We start from the raw sequence: 18561 nt of genomic DNA, 5'->3' as shown, positions 1-18561 counted from the left end.
TTTTTTTAAAATAATTTTATAATTATTTTTTAATAATTTGGATCCTCAATGCCATTTTTTATTTTAACTATTTTTAAAATTTTATAATTTCTTTTTAATAATTAGTTTTTTATTTTTATTTTTTAAATAAGTTTATAATTATTTTTTAATAATTTAGATCCTCAATGCAATTTTTTATTTTTATTTTTCTAAATTTTATATAAAAAATTAATAATCAATTTTTTATTTTTATTTTTAAATAATTTTATAATTATTTTTTAATAATTTGGATCCTCAATGCCATTTTTTATTTTCATTTTTTAAATTTTTTTATAATTTTATTATATTTTTTGAATAATTTTATAATTATTTTTTAATAATTTATTTTTTTTATTTCTTTTTAATGATCAATTTTTTATTTTTATTTTTAAATAGTTTTTAATAATTATTGAACCCACAATGCCACGTGTCAGCTTTCAATTAGTCATTTTTGCCACATCATCGCATGTGTGCAACACACACTTTGAGCTTTTAGCTGATTGGGAAAAAAATGCCCAATTAAATTAAAATTCGGGGGGGGGGGGGGGGGGGGGGGTTAGAGGTCTGATAGGTACAGACCATAGTTGAGGGGTCTAAGTGAATTTTTGAAACAAGTTTAAGTGTCTGTCAATGACTTTGGCATTTTTTGAATATGTGTATGTGATATACATATTTGTCTTTCAAAAAAAAAAAGAAATTAGAGACAGAAGAGTAAAAAAATAAAAAAAAAAATAAACACAAAAAAACAAAAAAAGAGAAGTGAAAAACCAAAAAAAAGGAAGAAAGATAAATAGAAGTGTAAATATAAAAGAAAAAAAAGAAACAAAATAAAATAGAAAAAGGAAGAAAATGAAAATAGAAAAAGAAAAAAAAGATGTGAGAAAGGAAAAAAAACGAAAAACGAAAATAAAAAGGAGAAATAGAAGAGAGAAAAAAAAGAAAAAAAAAAAAAAAAAAAAAAAATCAAAATAAAAAAATAAAATGATAAAAAAATAAGATTAAAAAAGCTAACAAGAAAAAAAAAGGTTGAGATATAATAGAGTGAAAGACTTCAAATATGAAAAAGGAAAAAAAAATGAAAAAGAAAGAGAGAAATAGAAGAGAGAATATAAAGTGAAAATTTAAAAATAAAAATAAAAAAAAATAAAAAATAAAATAATAAAAAAAATAAGATGAAAAAAGGGGTAAAAGATATGACTATATTTGGGGAGGTGAAATAGTGGAGTTAAAATAGAAAAAATGTAAAGTAGTGAGAGTAAAACATGCACTTGCCTAGTTAATGAGTAAGATAATGTTACTCTTGCTGTAAACTTTTATTTTATAAAAGTATTGTTATTTCTTGTAATTATAGTATTAAGTATGCTACTTTCTATAATTTTTCTACTAATTACTCCACTCATATCTATGTGGGCCAACATGAAGCTTCATTTTACGTGTACCTTTTCCTTTCTTTTTATTAAAAATTACACAAATACACAACTTATGTTTTTAATATAACAAAAAATCTCAACTCCCTAAATATATTATAAATATTTCACATATATACAGAATGCTATGTATACGTCAGCTATGTTATGTATATTAATAGGGAGAGAGAGTAAAGTAATTAAAAAAATGGAAGAAAGTATAATTACTTTTAAAAGGTTATTATTTATACCTGTCTTCCCCAACTCCTCGCCTATAATTTGACTCATTATTTTACCTTGTCCAGTTCATCTGCATCGGCTTGTTCTCTACTGCGTCTCTCTCTCTCTCTCTCTATACCTTACAAAACGTAAAACATATATATATATATATATATATATATATATATATATATATATACATACATACATCATATAACAGACTCATCATAGTAATATTTTTAATTATTACAATAATTTTGCATAGAATAGAATTCCAATGAAACACCATTTGAATCAAGAAAATTCGGGTTAAACACTATTTTTCGATAAGATTAATGCAAATTTAAAGTTATTTTCTTTAAAACAGTTAAAGAATTTGAACCTTAAAAAAGCACACAACAGAAGAAGTAGAAAAAAAATTATAACAACTCAATAGTTGAATTGATGTGTGATGTTGCAGTGGTTTTGATGGTTTTCTACCACAATACGTATATATTTCTTTGTCTGTCTCTTCTACCAAATTAAACCCCAACATAAATCAAATTTAAAATTAAAAACAAAACAAATCCAAAAAGAAGAGAAAAAAAAAGAAATAAGGGGAAGAGATTTAAAATAGAGAAGAAGATGAAGCAAAAGCCGAGAAAAAGATGATAAAGACCAAACATGGAGGGGGTAGGGGTCGGTTTTTTTCTAATTTATTCTTTTAAACTTATAAATAACAGTTAATAAGAGGTAAAGAAAACAATGGAGTGAAGAAGGCAATGGACTTGTTATGAAATTATATAAAAGGAAGAAATGAAAACTAGAGAGAATCTTGTATTAATATTTCTTATATGTTTTCTACATAAATGAAGGGCTATTTGTAGCCAAGCTTGATACTATTCCACTCTAGAGGTGACAGATTTTGATTGGGCTAGATAAAGAGGTGGGTCATGTTCCATTTAAAATGAAACACATAGGCAACCACTATTTCTAATAGCCGCCCATATGCTTTTCTAACACTCCTCCTTGAATACGCATTTGAGTGCTGCCTCATTAAAAACTTTACCAGAAAAAATTCAGTGGGATAAAAACCTTGGTTAAGGAAAAAAAAGTACAACGCATATTCTTACTCCCTCTAATAAAGACCCCGATTCAACTAGTTCAGTCTTCGCATCCCAATCTTGTATACCATCTTCTCGAAGGTTGAAGTTAGTAAAGATTTGGTGAATAAATCTACTAAATTGTCATAGGAACGGATCTGCTACACATCAATATCACCATTTTTTTGAAGATCGTGCGTGAAGAATAACTTTGGCGAAATGTGCTTTGTTCTATCTCCCTTTATAAAGCCTCCTTTTAATTGGGCTATGCATGCTGGATTGTCTTCAAATATAACTGTGGGTACCTTGATGTCGAGTTTCAAGCCACATCTTTCTTTGATGAAATATACCACTGATATCAGCCATATGCATTCTCTACTTGTTTTATGGATTGATATTATCTCAGCATGATTAGAAGAAGTAGCAACAATGGACTGCTTTGTCGATCTCCGTGATATTGTAGTACCTCCATATGTAGACACATAGCCTGTTTGGGATCGTGCTTTATGTGGGTCAGATAAATAACCTGCATCTGCATAACCAACAAGATTTGGACTAGCTTTGTTAGTATAAAACAGACCCATATCAATAGTTCCTTTTAGGTACCTCAATATTTGCTTAATTCCGTTCCAGTATCTTCGCGTAGGGAAAGAACTATACCTCGCTAGCAAATTAACAGAAAATGCTATATCCGGCCTTGTAGCATTAGCGAGGTACATAAGTGCACCAATAGCACTGAGATATGGTACTTCAGGATCAAGAATCTCTTCACCCTCTTCCAAAGGTCAGAATGGATCTTTATTCGCTTCGAGTGATCGGACAACCATTGGAGTACTTAATGGATATGCTTTGTCCATGTAAAATCGTTCCAAAAAACTTCGTCTGTTAAATATTCAATTTGCAGACCAAGACAAAGTTTTGTATTTCCAAGATCCTTTATTTCAAATTCTTTCGTTATATTCAATTGCCTTTCGGATCTCTTTTGGGGTCCCAATGAGATTTATATCATCCATATAAACGGCGAGTATAAAGAACCCTGATGACGTTTTCTTAATGAAAATATAAGGACAAATAACATCATTTATGTATCCTTCGTTTTTCAAGTACTTACTTAGGCGATTATACCACATACTCCCTGATTGTTTTAGCTCGTACAATGATCTTTGTAACCTGATTAAATATAATTCTCGAGACTTTGAACTATACGCTTCAGACATGTTTAATCCTTCTGGAATTTTCATGTAAATATCATTGTCAAGAGAATCATAAAGATAAGTTGTAACCACATTCATTAGATGAATTTCAAGATTTTCACGTACAACTAGACCGATGAAGTTTCGAAACGTTATTGTATCCATGACAGGTGAATATGTTACTTCATAGTCAACACCGGGTCTTTGAGAGAAACCTTGTACAACAAGGCATGCCTTGTATCTTAAAATTTTGTTGTTCTCATTTCTTTTACGTACGAAGACCCATTTATAGCAGACTGATTTTATACTATCTGGGGTTTGGACTATAGGTATGAAAACCTCCCATTAAGCAAGTGATTTCAATTCAGATTGTATCGCTTCTTGCCATTTTGGACAAACTTTTCTTCGTCGACATTCCTCGACAGATAGAGGTTAAAGGTCCTCATTATCTTGTATGATATTTAGTGCAACATTATATGCAAAAACATTATCTACCGTAATTTTCGATCGATCTAAATTTACCTTATTATTAGTAGAACTTATTGAAAGTTCTTCATTCACTTTGAGTTATATATACATATACATACATACATATATATATATATATATATATATATATATATATTCACTGATTTCTTCAGGAATATCAGGATTAATCAGATTTTAAGTCTCTTCAAAAGAATCTTTTATAATACCATCTTTATCATTTTTCGTGCTTCTTTTTCTAGGATTTTTATTCTTTGAACCCAATGTCCTGCCACGCTTCAGGCGTATTTGGGATTCAGAAGCTATTACGTTAGAAGATGGTTCTTTTGGAACTTCAATTCGGACAGAAACATTCGCTGCAGGGATATGTGACTTGGTTATCCTTTTCAAATCAGTAAATGCATCTGGCATTTGATTCGCCATTTTTTGTAAGTGAATGATCTTCTGGATTTCACTTTCACATATGGGGGTACGTGGATCAAAATGTGATAATGAAGAAACTTTACACGTAATTTCTCTTTTAAGTTCACACTTTTCTCCCCCCTAATTGAGGGAAATTTACTTCATCAAATCGATAATCTGCAAATCAAACAGTAAATAAATCTCCCATCAATGGTTCAAGGTAGCGAATTATGGAGGGTGACTCAAACCCAACATATATTCTTAACCTTTTCTGGGGGCCCATCTTAGTACGCTGAGGTGGTGCAACTGGCACATATACAGCACATCCAAAAGTTTGTAGATGAAAAATATTTGGCTCGTGACCTAGTACCAATTGTAACGGGGAGTACTTATTATAATGAGTTGGCCTGAGGTGAACAAGTGATGCTGCATGTAAGATAGCATGACCCCAAACAGTAATGGACAATTTTCTTTTCTTCAGTAGTAGTCTTGCTATCAATTGTAGATGCTTAATAAATGACTCAGCAAGGCCATTTTGAGTATGACCATGAGCTACTGGATGTTCAACTCGTCTTCCAACTGACATACAATAATCATCAAAAGCTTGGGATGTAAATTCTCCAGCATTATCGAAACGAATAGCCTTAATAGGATAATTTGAGAATTGTGCTCTCAATTTTATTATTTGTGCCAATAATTTTGCAAACTCCAGATTGCAAGATGACAAGAGGCATACATGCGATCAATTTAAAGATGCGTCTATTAAGACCATAAAATATCTAAATGTTCCACTAGGTGGGTTAATAGGTCCACATATATCCCCTTGTATACATTCTAGAAACTGAGGGAATTCGACGCCAACTTTTAGTAGCAATGGCCTAGCTATCAGTTTGCCTTGATAACAAGTAACACATGAAAATTCATCCGATGTAAGAATCTTCAGGTTCTATAACGGATGCCCTTTTGAATTTTCAATGATTCGTCTTATCATTATTGAGATAGGATTGCCTATTCGATCCTGCCAGAGCACAAATGTATTTATATCAGTAAACTTCTAGTTTACGATAAAGTGTGTTTCAACTGTACTAATTTCGGCATAGTATAGGCCGGAAGACAAAGTTGGTAATTTCTCCAACATTTGTTTTTTTACCTGAGACAGTCTTGATAATGCCAGATATTCGCCATTCATTTCATTTATTGTCTCAACATGATATCCATTTCGGCGGATATCTTTAAAACTGAATAAATTTCTTGGGGATTTAGAAGAGAATAATGCATCTTCTATAACTAATTTTGTCCTCTTAGGCAGAAATATAGTAGCTCTTCTGGAGCCTTCAATCAATTTTAAATTGCAATGGTTTCAAAGCCGTTCCTGTGTCAGCCCTGTCGGTGTGGGCCAGAGTTCAAACTGAGTGTAGACAAATCCCGGTAAGGCGGGGCAAACCTCAGTCCTGAGTGTAGGCGAATTCCATTCGGTGGGACAAACCTCAGCGAGGATGCTGAGTCCATAAGAGGGGGTGTATGTAACACCCCAACTTAGGAAGGAGTCCCACATCGACAAAACACATGAGGGATACTGGGTATATAAGTAAGAAAACCTTACTTCCTAGTGACGTGTTTCAAAGCCATGCGGGCCTGGGCCTAGAGCGGACAATATCACTAGTGGGTTGGGACGTGATAGAGGTATCTTGGGCTTGTATGGTTCGGGATGCCCGTCGCTGCCAGGGCTTCATCTCGGATCGTGACATATCATCACTATCGATTAGTGATCCAAATAAAATTTGAGAAGTATCCATATTCTTCAAAATAAAATTATAACCAAAATAAATATTATAATATTACTAGCACATAACATATTTATACGATCTATATTTATATACAAGATTAGTAAACAACAGAAAATTAAACCAATAATTTAACTGAAAATTAACATAATCGGATTATATCATTATTATCACCTACAGGGTGATTTACATGTTCTTCAGGAACTGCAAAGAAATTCGAAACTTTCAATTCTATGGGCTCAACGTTATCTTCACGGAGGAAGTTTGTTTCAACATCATTTTATGGCTTTTTAAGGGACTCCTGATGTAGTTTTACCAGATGCTTTGGCGTACGACAGGTACGCGTCAAGTGTCCTTTTCCTCCATAGCGATAACATATACTTTCAGAGTTCATCCTTAGAGCTACTTAAGGAGCTTCCCCCACCTTTTGCACTGCTGGTGCTGAGGGTTATTATTTATTCCAAGATGATCACTTTGATAAAAATACCTTCCACGACCACATGACCTCAACCTCGATCATGACTGGGGTCAGGATTTCTTTCACGCCTCATTGGATAAAAATTTGCAGCATTCACTTCAGGAAATGGAGCAGTACCAGGAGGCCAACTTTTATTATTTTTTTATTAAAAGCTCATTATTTTATTCAGCAACAAGAAGATGAACAATTAATTCAGAATATTTTTTAAATCTCATTTCTTGGTACTGCTGCTGCAGAAGCATACTCGGGGTGAGAAAATAGAGAATATTTTCTCTAACATGTCGTGATCTGTGATACTTTTTCCACATAAATCAAACTGTGATTTAATTCTAAACATCGCAAAATTATATTCAGTTAATTTTTAAAGTCCTGAAATCTCAAATAGGTTCATTCATTACGAGCTTATGAAAGAATGACCAAGAATGACCATCTTCAGGTGGTCGTATCTTTCTTTTAAATTATTCCACAATAAGAGGGGATCTTTCATCGTAAGGTATTCCATTTGTAAACCTTCATCAAGATGACGAAGAAATATCATGGCCTTGGCCTTATCTTGTTCTGATGCCTTATTGTTATTATTAATGGTGTCTGCCAGACCCATTGCGTTTAAATGTATTTCTGTGTCTAGTACCTAGGACATATAAGTTTTGCCAGATATATCTAGGGCACTAAAATCGCGTCTGAAAAATATTAGACATTATTTACGACAATTTAATATTAACCTTTAAATACCTTCGAAAGAATTTTGCAGAGACTCGTGCTGATAACGTTTATGAAATTATATAAAAGGAAGAAATGAAAACTAGAGAGAATCTTGTATTAATATTTCTTATATGTTTTCTACATAAATAAAGGGCTATTTATAGCCAAGCTTGATACTATTCCACCCAAGAGATGACAAATTTTGATTGGGTTAGATAAAGAGGTGGGTCATGTTCCATTTAAAATGAAACACATAGGCAACCACTATTTCTAATAGCCGCCCATATGCTTTTCTAACAGGACTAACATTTTAAAAAATTTAAAAATAATTTTTTTTGATGTTGCTATGTAATACATTCTTTTAAATATTTTGAATTCATATGACGCGTGTTATTATTTAATTCATCAAATTATCATATCATCGCGAGTGTATCACACACAATTTATAATTTTTAGTTAATTATCAAAAAATTATTTAAGTAATTTAAATTCAAAGGGATAAAAGTGTTCAGTAAGTACAAGAGTGAGTTGAGGTGTTCAAGTGAAATATTCCAAAAAGTTTAGAAGTTTGTTGATAACTCAACGGTTAAGCCATATTTTTTTTGGAAGGGGAGGAGGGGCGCTATTTCAACCAATTCTATTGAAAGAAAATAAAATCTACTCTTACCATTTCTCAACCAATTAAAATGCCATTGATTAATTTTATAATTGCATGATCCGTGTGTTTGAATTTTAAAAATAATTAACGTTTATTACTGCTATTACTAATAAATATAATATTACTATAAATTACAGTGATTAATAATTTAAAATATATAAGAAATTTGGTTGACTCTTAAAAAAATTATATTTGTTCCACGTAAATTGAGACAGGAGAGTTGGATATATTATGTGGAAACTAAATAAAGATCCTATAAATCACAATAATTAACAACTTAATATATTTAAAAATTATATAAAAATTTTTGATCACTCCAAAGTCCATTTCTATCACATAAATTAAGTGTAATGGCCCAACTCATTATTATATTTTTTTAACAAAGAGTTAATTGGTAATTATAATTAATTATTAATATTAATTAAAGAATTAAAAGGGGACTAGCCAAAAGCCTTCATTAGTTTCACGTTAATAACATTACAAGTAGAATGCTAGGGCTATATATTGCTCCATTTATTCTTGAAAGAGATCAACAAACAATTTTATAGTTGCATGATCTGTGTGTTTGATTTTTAAAAATAATTAACGTTTATTACTACTATTACTAATAAATGTAATGTTACTATAAATTACAATGATTGATAATTTAAAATATATAAAAAATTTGGTTGGCTCTTAAAAATTATATTTGTTCCACGTAAATTGAGACAGGGGAATTGCATATATTATGTGAAAACTAAATAAAGATCTTATAAATCACAATAATTAACAATTTAATATATTTAAAAATTATATAACAAAATACGATCACTCCAAATTCTATTTCTATCACATAAATTAAGTGTAATAGCTCAACTTATTATTATATTTTTTTAACAAATAGTTAATTGATAATTATAATTAATTATTAATATTAATTAAGGAATTAAAAGCGGACAAGCCAAAGGCCTTCTTCAGTTTCACTTAATAACATTACAGGTAGAATACTAGCGCTATATATTGCTCCCTTTATTGTTGGAAGAGATCAGGAAGCAGAGTAGGAGAAAAAAATATAGGTTGGAGAACACAAAATTGGAATTGAAGCTTCTTAATTATTAAGGTATGAACTTTTCCATTGTTCTTTAGCATGTAAATTAAAATACACGTACAATAGTGCAGTGTTTGTTCATGACATTAGTGCAACAAGTTAGAATAAAAATAATTGGGGCTTATGATTGGTCTATAGTGAAGGGTTGTGCTATCACAGTAGTGATTATCCGAAGAAGAAGTAAAGTGGACTTAGTTTTGGTTTCATTAGCATGAGAAAACATCAACTCTCAACTTTGGAAGCTATTGACAGTAAGCAAAGTTGAACCTTTGTTTGAGAATTTTCTTTTCCTCATCATTGATATCATGTTTGGACAGTTGTATTAAAATATTATTGTTAATTCAATATTTATGGTGCGAGATACTAAGGTCTAGCTCTAAGTCTAAAAGTTACGGATATTGAAACTTGACCCGAAATAGCATAATTAATATTGCTATTTAAAATTTTGTTTAGATTGATCCTGTTGGACGTAGTTTGGTTGATATCCTACACATTGCAAAGTTGGAGAATTTGTTATTAGTGAGGTAAATGAGACTTTAAACTTTGATGCTTGCTTTTCAAACCGCTTTATAAAAATAGATATATATTTTTCTGCGTAGTCCATGTGTTGGAACAAGCGTGCGGCTTGGTGGAATCGGTGGTATTGACTAGTTATGGATATGTAATTGTGAAGTTTAGTGAGAACTGCTTAGTGATAATATGTGAGGTGATGTTGAGGCATTGAACATATTTTCTTCGTTGTTGTTATAGTCTCTAGGGGCATACATAGCTGCTGTAACATATTAGGGGCATACTTATACTGCCGTAATATGTTAGGGACTTGTACATGCTATCGTAGAAGACTTTTGGGGCGTTATATATATTGTCGTAGACTTGTTGGGGTGCTAGGTCGATCACCTTCACTGCCGTTTATGACAAGTCGTGAGAGTTGGTTTAGTTGAGATACAAAGTGGCTTTTTGAACTTCCTTTTGGATCTTATTGACATTACCTTATGAGAGAAATATGTACATATTATTTATGTATTTTGTTGTACCTTGTATTTTCTAACACTTGTTCCAGGGGTATTAAAGTAGTGGGTCGGGGATCTTACTGGGTTATATTTATATATAGGTCACTCCTTACTTGCATATCTACAGATACAGTTACAGAGGGAGAGACTTGTGGCTGACGGTCTTTACGTATGGATTCTGTCATTGAGGTGAGCCTTCACATTGTTCGTGGAGGCTGTCATCCAACTTTAATTATTTTTAGATTATATTTCTTTTCATTGGGTTTGCATGCCCGAAAGCTGAACTCATGTAACTTTGTTTAGATGCTCTATGATCTTAGTTTGGGATTTGGGGCTTGAGAGTTATTATCTAAGTATTGTTGTTTTCATAAACCGTATTACGATAACTTGGTGGATAATTACTTTGCGTTTGATAATTATTTCATGCATTTGAAGTTGCACATGTTTTTATCTCAGTATTTGTAGACATTGCGAATGTATGAAAAATTGATTCTCTCGACAAGTGATGTTAGCGGGGAGCCAGTCACACCTAGGGGTTATTTTGGGATGTGACACCAACAGAAAAAAAAAAAGTAAAGTATATTGGGTCCAGGCTCATTTATCTAATACATACTAGATATTAAAGGCCCGTGCTAGCACAGACCCAATATATATTGTTTTTAGTCTCAATTTATGCGATATAAATAAATTTTTGATAATTAATTATATTTTTAATATTTTTTTTTTAGATATTTTAAATTGTTAGCTATTGTAATTTAGAATAGTCTTTTTACATTGTAATTTACTATTTTAAGCTGTTAGCCATTATATAATTTATGCTACTCTCCTTATCTAAATTTTTGTAGTGCTGATAGTCAATTATATTTTAAAGACAACTTAAGTTATTAATTATTGTGATTTATAATACTTTTTCTTCTATTCCAATTTAAGTGATACTTATATAATTTTGAAAGTCAATTAATTATCACAGTTGAAGTCGCGAAGTAGACATGTCTTAAATAACTCGTGACAACTTATTAGAAGTAATACAACAAAATTACTATAAAAAATAGTTGTGAAAAAATAATTAAACGGTCCTCATATAAGATGTCAAGTTAATTTAAAATATCAATAGTTAATTTATCATTTTTTAGTTTATTTCCTTCTTTTTATTAAATATTATTTTTTAATACTTAGATGACTCACAATAATTAATTAGAGATGAAATAATAAAATTATGATTGAAATAACTGAAACAAACATGTCATAAATGTTTATTAAATATTATTAATTTCTTAATACGTAAATGACATGTAATAATTAATAAGGGAATAACTTATTAAAAGTGATACAAAAAAATTAATATAAAAAATAGTTGTGAAAACAATTTAGACGGGCCTCATAAAAAATGTCAAGATAATTTAAAACATCAATAGTTAGTTTATCATTTTTTGTTTATTTTATTTTTTATTAAATATTATTAATTTTTTTAATACTTAAATGATCTATAGTAATTAATTAGCGATGAAATGGTAAAATTACGATTGAAACAACTGAAATAGACATGTCATAAATATTTATTTTATATTTTTTATTAAATATTATTAATTTTTTAATACGTAAATAATATATAATAATTATTTAGGGGTGATATAATAAAATCACGGAGAAAGCAGCAAGGACGACCTCACCTCCTGCTTATATTATTACTAGATACCGAGGCCCGTGAATACAAATTATTTTTTATCTCAATTTATATGACACAAATATAATTTAAATAATCAATCATATTTTTAATATATCTGTAGTTGTTAACTATTGTAATTTATTATAATTTTTATGTAATTTTCAAATAATATATGTTACACTCCTTGTCCAAACTTTTGTGGCATTAATAGTCAATTATTTTATTAAAATAATTTAAGTTTAAATTATTGAAATTTATAATACTTTTTTTTATTCCAATTTAAGTGATTTATAGTATTTTTTTACATTTATTTTTGAAATATATAACAAATTATTTTAATTTTAGACATTTCAAGCTGCTAAATATTACATTTATGATGATTTTTATGTAATTTTTAATTAATATATGTTACTCTCCTTATCCAAATTTTTGTAGTATTGATAGTCAATTATATTTTAAAAATAATTTAGGTTTTTAATTATTGTGATTTATAATACTTTTTCTTCTATTCCAATTTAAGTGGTACTGATATAATTTCAAGAGTTCGATAAATATTTATATCTTTTAAAATTTTTATGTTGTTAATTATTATGATTTATAGCATTTTTTACGTATTTTTATCTCAATTTATGTGACACAAATAAAATTTAAATAATTAATTATTTTTTAATATGTTTTTAGATATCTCAATTGCATATGTTTTAATATGTTTTTTTAGATATTTAATTATTTTTGACACTATTTACTTATTTAAGCCGTTAGATATTGTAATTTATAGTACTCTTTTCTTGTCGAAACTTTTGTAACATTGATAGTCAATTATGTTTTAAAAATAATTTAAGATTTTAATTATTGTGATTTATAATATTTTTTCTTTTATTTCAATTTAAGTGACAATACTTGACGAAAAAATTTAAGTTGACATCATATAAGACATCAAGTTAATTTAAAACATCAAAAGTTAATTTATATCTTATGTCTATTTTATATTTTTTAAAATATTTTTTTAATAGTTAAACAACTTATATTAATTAATTAGGGGTAACATAGTAAAAATATGGTTGAAGCAGCTGAAACAGATAAGTCATAAATGACTATTTTATTTTTTTAATTAAATATTATTAATTTTCTAATAAATAAATGTCATATAATAATTAATTAGAGATGATATAGTAAAATTACAGAGCAAGCAGGTCAATGTCGGCAAGGAGGACGACGGGATATTTTAAAAATAATTTAAGTTTTTAATTATTGTGATTTATAATACTTTTTCTTCTATTTCAATTTAAGTAACATTGATATAATTTCTAGAGTCAATCAAATATCACGATTGAAGTAACGAAGTAGACATGTCTTAAGTGACTCATAATATAATTTATTAGAAGTGATATAACAAAATTGCTATAAAACATACTTGTGAAAAAAATTTAAGTAGGTATCATATAAGAAGTCAAGCTAATTTAAAACATCAAGAGTTAATTTATCATTTTATGTTTATTTTATGTTTTTATTAAATGTTATTAATTTTTAATAGTTAAAATACTTATAATAATTAATTAAGGTTGACATACTAAAATTATGATTGAATCAGTTGAAGCAAATAAGTCATAAATATCTATTTTACTTTTTTAATTAAATATTTTTAATTTTTTAATACATAAATAATATATAATAATTAATTAGAAATGATATAGTAAAATTACGAAGCAACAGCTGAATACCGGCAAGGTGGACGACGGGAAGCTCGTGGCTACTGCTTCAACTGCCTCTAATAATATAAGAGGATTACAATATATTCCTCCAAACGTGTTGAACAATTCAGCAAGCACAGTGAAAGTTGTAAAAGCATTTATATACTGTTCTTATGAATTTGACCAGAGAAATGTATGTCATCTGGAAATTACTAAACCCCATCAAGCCTTTTGATATAAAGAAAAGAATAGCTAGGAAATCCTAAGTACCAAAGAGGTGTAAGAAATGAGTACTAATGAAGCAACATCTCTGGTGGATCTTCCATCCCCAATCTTGCTGGACATTTTCTCAAGATTACCTCCTCCCACAGTTTTATATGTCAAAAGTGTGTGTAGAACATTTCAAAATTTATACTTACATTCTGAATTTCCAAATTTATTACACTCACCATCTCCATCTAGCAACATCATTGTTTTCCAATCTATATCTGATGGGATTTCTTGTACCAACACTTTAAAGTACTTAAAATTTGTTGATAACCCTGAAGATCAGGGTACTCATGAAATTTGTCATGATCCAAATGTTGTTGACCTTGATCTGCAACTATACTTTCCCGCTGGTACATTTTCCCTAATTGGATCAGTTCATGGCTTCCTTTGTTTAAATTACTTCCCTGATTATGTTGATAGTATTTACATCCTCAATCCGAAAACTAGAGAATATGTCATCCTTCCAGAGGCCCAAGGGTTTGGAGAGTGGCCCGATTTAGTTAACTACGGCTTTGGTTTCAATCCTGTTACATTTGAATACAAAGTGGTTAGAATTTACCAACAGGAAGTTCTAGATGATGATACTAGTTATTACAAGTCTGAAGGTCAGGTCTACACAATTGGGAAAGGGTATTGGAGAAGTGCAGGACATGTCATGTACTGTTTTGATTGCAGGCCATATGGGGTGAATCTCTACGGAAAGCTTCATTGGTTGGTTTCTGATGCCGAGGGAGATGAGTTAATATGTTCGTTTGATTTGGACCATGAGTTGTTTGAATCATTCCCCACGGCTCCTGGCTACACTGTGGAATGTTATAGGAATTTGCGAAGTTTGGGGCTTTTTGGACGTTGTCTATGTGTTTGTGATAATAATGCAAATAGTCATTTCGAGGTATGGGTGATGAAAGAGTACGGAGTTACTAGTTCATGGCTTAAAGAGATTGTCATAAATATAACTCCCGGATGCAATGATTGGTTGTGCAATGAAATGATATATCTGTTGAAAGTTTTGGAAGATGGAGAGGTGTTGTTCTTGTGGCGTGACCCGCATGGCTGGCATGACGATTCCTTATTCTTGCACCACCCTGTGAAGAAAATTTCGAAAAAGCTTGATGTATTTGCAGAGAACATCTTAGCATGTGGCCATATATCAACTTCCTTCTCTCTCAAGAATTTTGGAGCAGAGACTGTGAATGTCTTTTAGATTGTCAAGATTCATGTATTGTACCATTCTGTTTTATTTCTAAATTTTTGTGACTCTCTTCGGATTAAACAAGTTTGGTTAGTAAGTTTGTCTGGCTAACCAGTACCAAGGTGCCGTTTGGACATGATTTCAGATATCAATGATTTGAAATCATGTAGAGTTAAAGTTGAAATTTCTCTTAGAACACATGCAATTTGAATTTTCTAATTTGTATTTTTTCCTCACAAATATAAAGGTCCGACAATTTGAGAAAACTATCAAAACTCCCTCTACTCTTACGATGAGCAAATCATAGTTCATAAACAAGTTATTTGAATACCCTAAGGGGTCGTTTGGTAGAGTGTATAAGAATAATACTAAATAAGGTGTATTAGTAATGATTGTATTATTAATGCAAGTATTAGTAATGCTGATATTAGTTATGCAGATATTTTTTTTATACACTGTTTGGTTTAATGTATTAAAAATAATGTATATTTACATATTTTTTATAAAATAATATTTATTTACCGAAATAACCTTTTTATATATAAACACCAACAATTCTATACTACTGTGTATACACTACTGTAAGAAATCGTATGCATTGGCAAGCTTCACTGAGAACATCTCTACTTTCAAATTCCTCGTATACACTGGCAAGCTTCACTAAGAACACCATTACTTTTAAATTCCTCGTATGCACTGGCAAGCTTCACTGAGAATATCTGATGAATTCATTTGTTCATTGAATGACTTGGATACACCAACATTCCAAGATCTCGTATCCACCAAATTGCATTGAATATCCAAGCCATTTAATACGCAATTTGGAATGTTGGTGAATGCAAAATGAACAAATGAATTCATTGAATGTTGCCGGGCGAAGCGGATCTTGCCAACAGCTGGTGTATCCAAAATCCAAATATCCAATGAATTCATTTGTTCATTTTCATTGTGCTATATCCAAATACCCAAATATCCAATGAATTCATTTGTTCATTTTCATTGAGAAAGAAATCTAAGGAAGGTATGCAATCTTGAAAATTTAATTTTTACTTCTTCTCTAACTTCACTTTTCTTTGAAAATCCAATTTCACGTATTCTCTATATCCAAAAGACTTGAAGCTGAAATTGATGAAATTTGATCGGAATAAAGAGACAGAAATCGGAATACAAGAAGATGTTTGATTAAGAAGAAGATGTGGAGAAATGGTGGAAAAAAGAATTTAGTTATTTTGAAGGGTAAATTTGTAATTTAATAATATAACGCATGTATTGAAATGCTTTATATTTTTTTTCTTTTTGGGAACTCCAGGAAAACCCGCAGCCGCTACACCCTCTGCCACAGCCTTTGCCCTTCGGGTGAACACTTTGTGGTGAACACTGTGTGCGCACTGGGTAAACCCCTCACTGTGCAATAGCTCGCAAACCACAAAGGAGATGTAAACCGCACTAGGTAAACCCCGTACGACGAGCTTGATTGAGAAGACATTAGGGGTGGATCGAACCCGTGACTTCCGCTATGAAAAATCCCCCTCAAACCAACTCAACCACCCCCTTGGGGGCAATGCTTTGTATTATTAATACATAGAAAAGAGTTGATATTAATAATACATAGGCCATTACCTAATATAGTGTATAACTAATGCTTTGCATTAGTTATACAATGACAAAAAAATTCATCAAACGGAGTATTAATAATACATAAGAATAATGCATGTATTATTTTGATTAACACACTCTACCAAACGACCCCTAAGACAATTGATGCTTCACAACTATGTAATGTATCCCCCGCTTTATTATTCTACTGAGGTCCTAAGTGTTGGTGTAATATACCATAATTACAATAAATGATTACAGTTGAAAATAAAATGAACAAAAGTGAAGAAAATAAAATAATCTTCTTCTTGGCTGAGGCGCGGATATCTCGTTTTCTTTAAGGAGATTCAAAATTATTGCGGCATAATCTACATCGATCCAGCAGTATATCTCTTGACTTGTCCCCTCCAGGATACAACGGCCATCAACAATGTACAACTCAAACAACTCCATATTAGTTGAAGAGTCCAAAACTCCACTATAAGAGCACCTTCCTTCAACATATATTTACTCTCTTTGTATAGTGAATATAGTTAAAAACTTAGAATATTTTCTTTGTTGCAACTCTTTCTTTCACTAATATAATAACTCTCTTTTGAATAGTAAATATAGTTGTAGACTTAGAATTTCTTTCTTTGTCTCAACTCTCTCTTTCACTACTACACACTATAATCTTTTTCACACTTAACATATTTTCTTGTACATACAATAACATGCAAGATCACCTCTATTTATAGGTGAGGTATTCATTCTTGTATTGAATAGGAAGAATATGATATAGTAAAGTGAGTACATGAATGGTCTATAGGTTACAAATGTTACAAGAGTTACATGCAACTAATAACCATATAAGTTACAAGAACTAATAGTCATGAGAGTTACAAGAACTAATGATCATCTTTATCACAATTTATACCCGCTAACTCAAAAAGATGGTGAGTTACAAGAATAATGACACCACTTTTTCTACTTTATATTTACTAATGTCATGCACTTTAATTTGTTTTAATTTGTTTTAATAATAAAATGCACCAAACGATGGTAGTGACAGTGGAATAACAAGAAAATAGTAAAACAGTCGAGGCAAATAGAGAATGCTTAAAAGGAAAGCTAAAGATTTTGTTGCTTTAGGATAGAGAAAATCAGAAATTCGGATCCTTTACGGAGGGGGAGAGTGTGACTATTTATAGGATGAGATAGTGTTATTTTTGAACCTTTAGTACCATGACCATAGCCACTGCCCACTTGTCATTGAGTTGTTAAAGGATGTCAACCCAGTATTGTGTGTCTGTTGCGATTCAGCCTCGCCTGCGTACCTGAATAATCTGACACATCGTCCTTTTGTCTATCCTTTATACGCAGATACCATAGTTGATGGACTTGGGCTACTCTGTTTGGCAAAAAGACGTCTCTATTTACCGGCATCGTTCTCGAGATGATGCCATCATGTGCCGGCTCGTAATGTTCGGCCTGAGTTGACCCAATCCTTACCGAAACTATTTTACCCATACATATATAAAGTAAACGAGCACACATACAAATATATGATTTATTTAAACGGGCACACATGCATATTCGTCCTATGTAGCCATGAGTATTCTAATCAGGTTACTTGATCGAT

At 30.7% G+C, this 18561-nt stretch overlaps 1 protein-coding gene and 1 long non-coding RNA gene across 2 annotated transcripts in view; one reads left to right on the top strand and one right to left on the bottom strand.

Moving 5' to 3' along the window:
• The window catches only part of LOC107862083, a 7608-nt gene extending 5147 nt beyond the window's left edge, over nucleotides 1-2461 (bottom strand). Inside the window, exon 1 of the long non-coding RNA XR_001671914.2 lies at nucleotides 1676-2461. This is a non-coding gene — a long non-coding RNA (uncharacterized LOC107862083). The remainder of the gene's footprint in view (nucleotides 1-1675) is intronic.
• Nucleotides 2462-14025: 11564 nt separating this feature from the next.
• On the top strand, nucleotides 14026-15769 carry LOC107865861 (F-box protein At3g07870-like). Its single transcript, XM_016712055.2, has one exon. It carries the CDS (start codon nucleotides 14169-14171, stop codon nucleotides 15354-15356), a length of 1188 nt encoding a protein of 395 aa, XP_016567541.1. The 5' UTR covers nucleotides 14026-14168; the 3' UTR covers nucleotides 15357-15769.
• Nucleotides 15770-18561: the final 2792 nt, after the last annotated feature.

This window comes from Capsicum annuum, chromosome 3 (assembly GCF_002878395.1).
Source record: "Capsicum annuum cultivar UCD-10X-F1 chromosome 3, UCD10Xv1.1, whole genome shotgun sequence".
NCBI classification, from domain to species: Eukaryota; Viridiplantae; Streptophyta; class Magnoliopsida; order Solanales; family Solanaceae; genus Capsicum; species Capsicum annuum.
The sequence above is the reverse complement of the archived record's forward strand: the minus strand, read 5'-3'. Positions and strand labels throughout refer to the sequence as shown.

Bases quoted from the DNA above. Each gene is read 5' to 3' on its own strand.
- LOC107865861 (XM_016712055.2), top strand. From the start codon at position 14,169: ATGAGTACTAATGAAGCAACATCTCTGGTGGATCTTCCATCCCCAATC.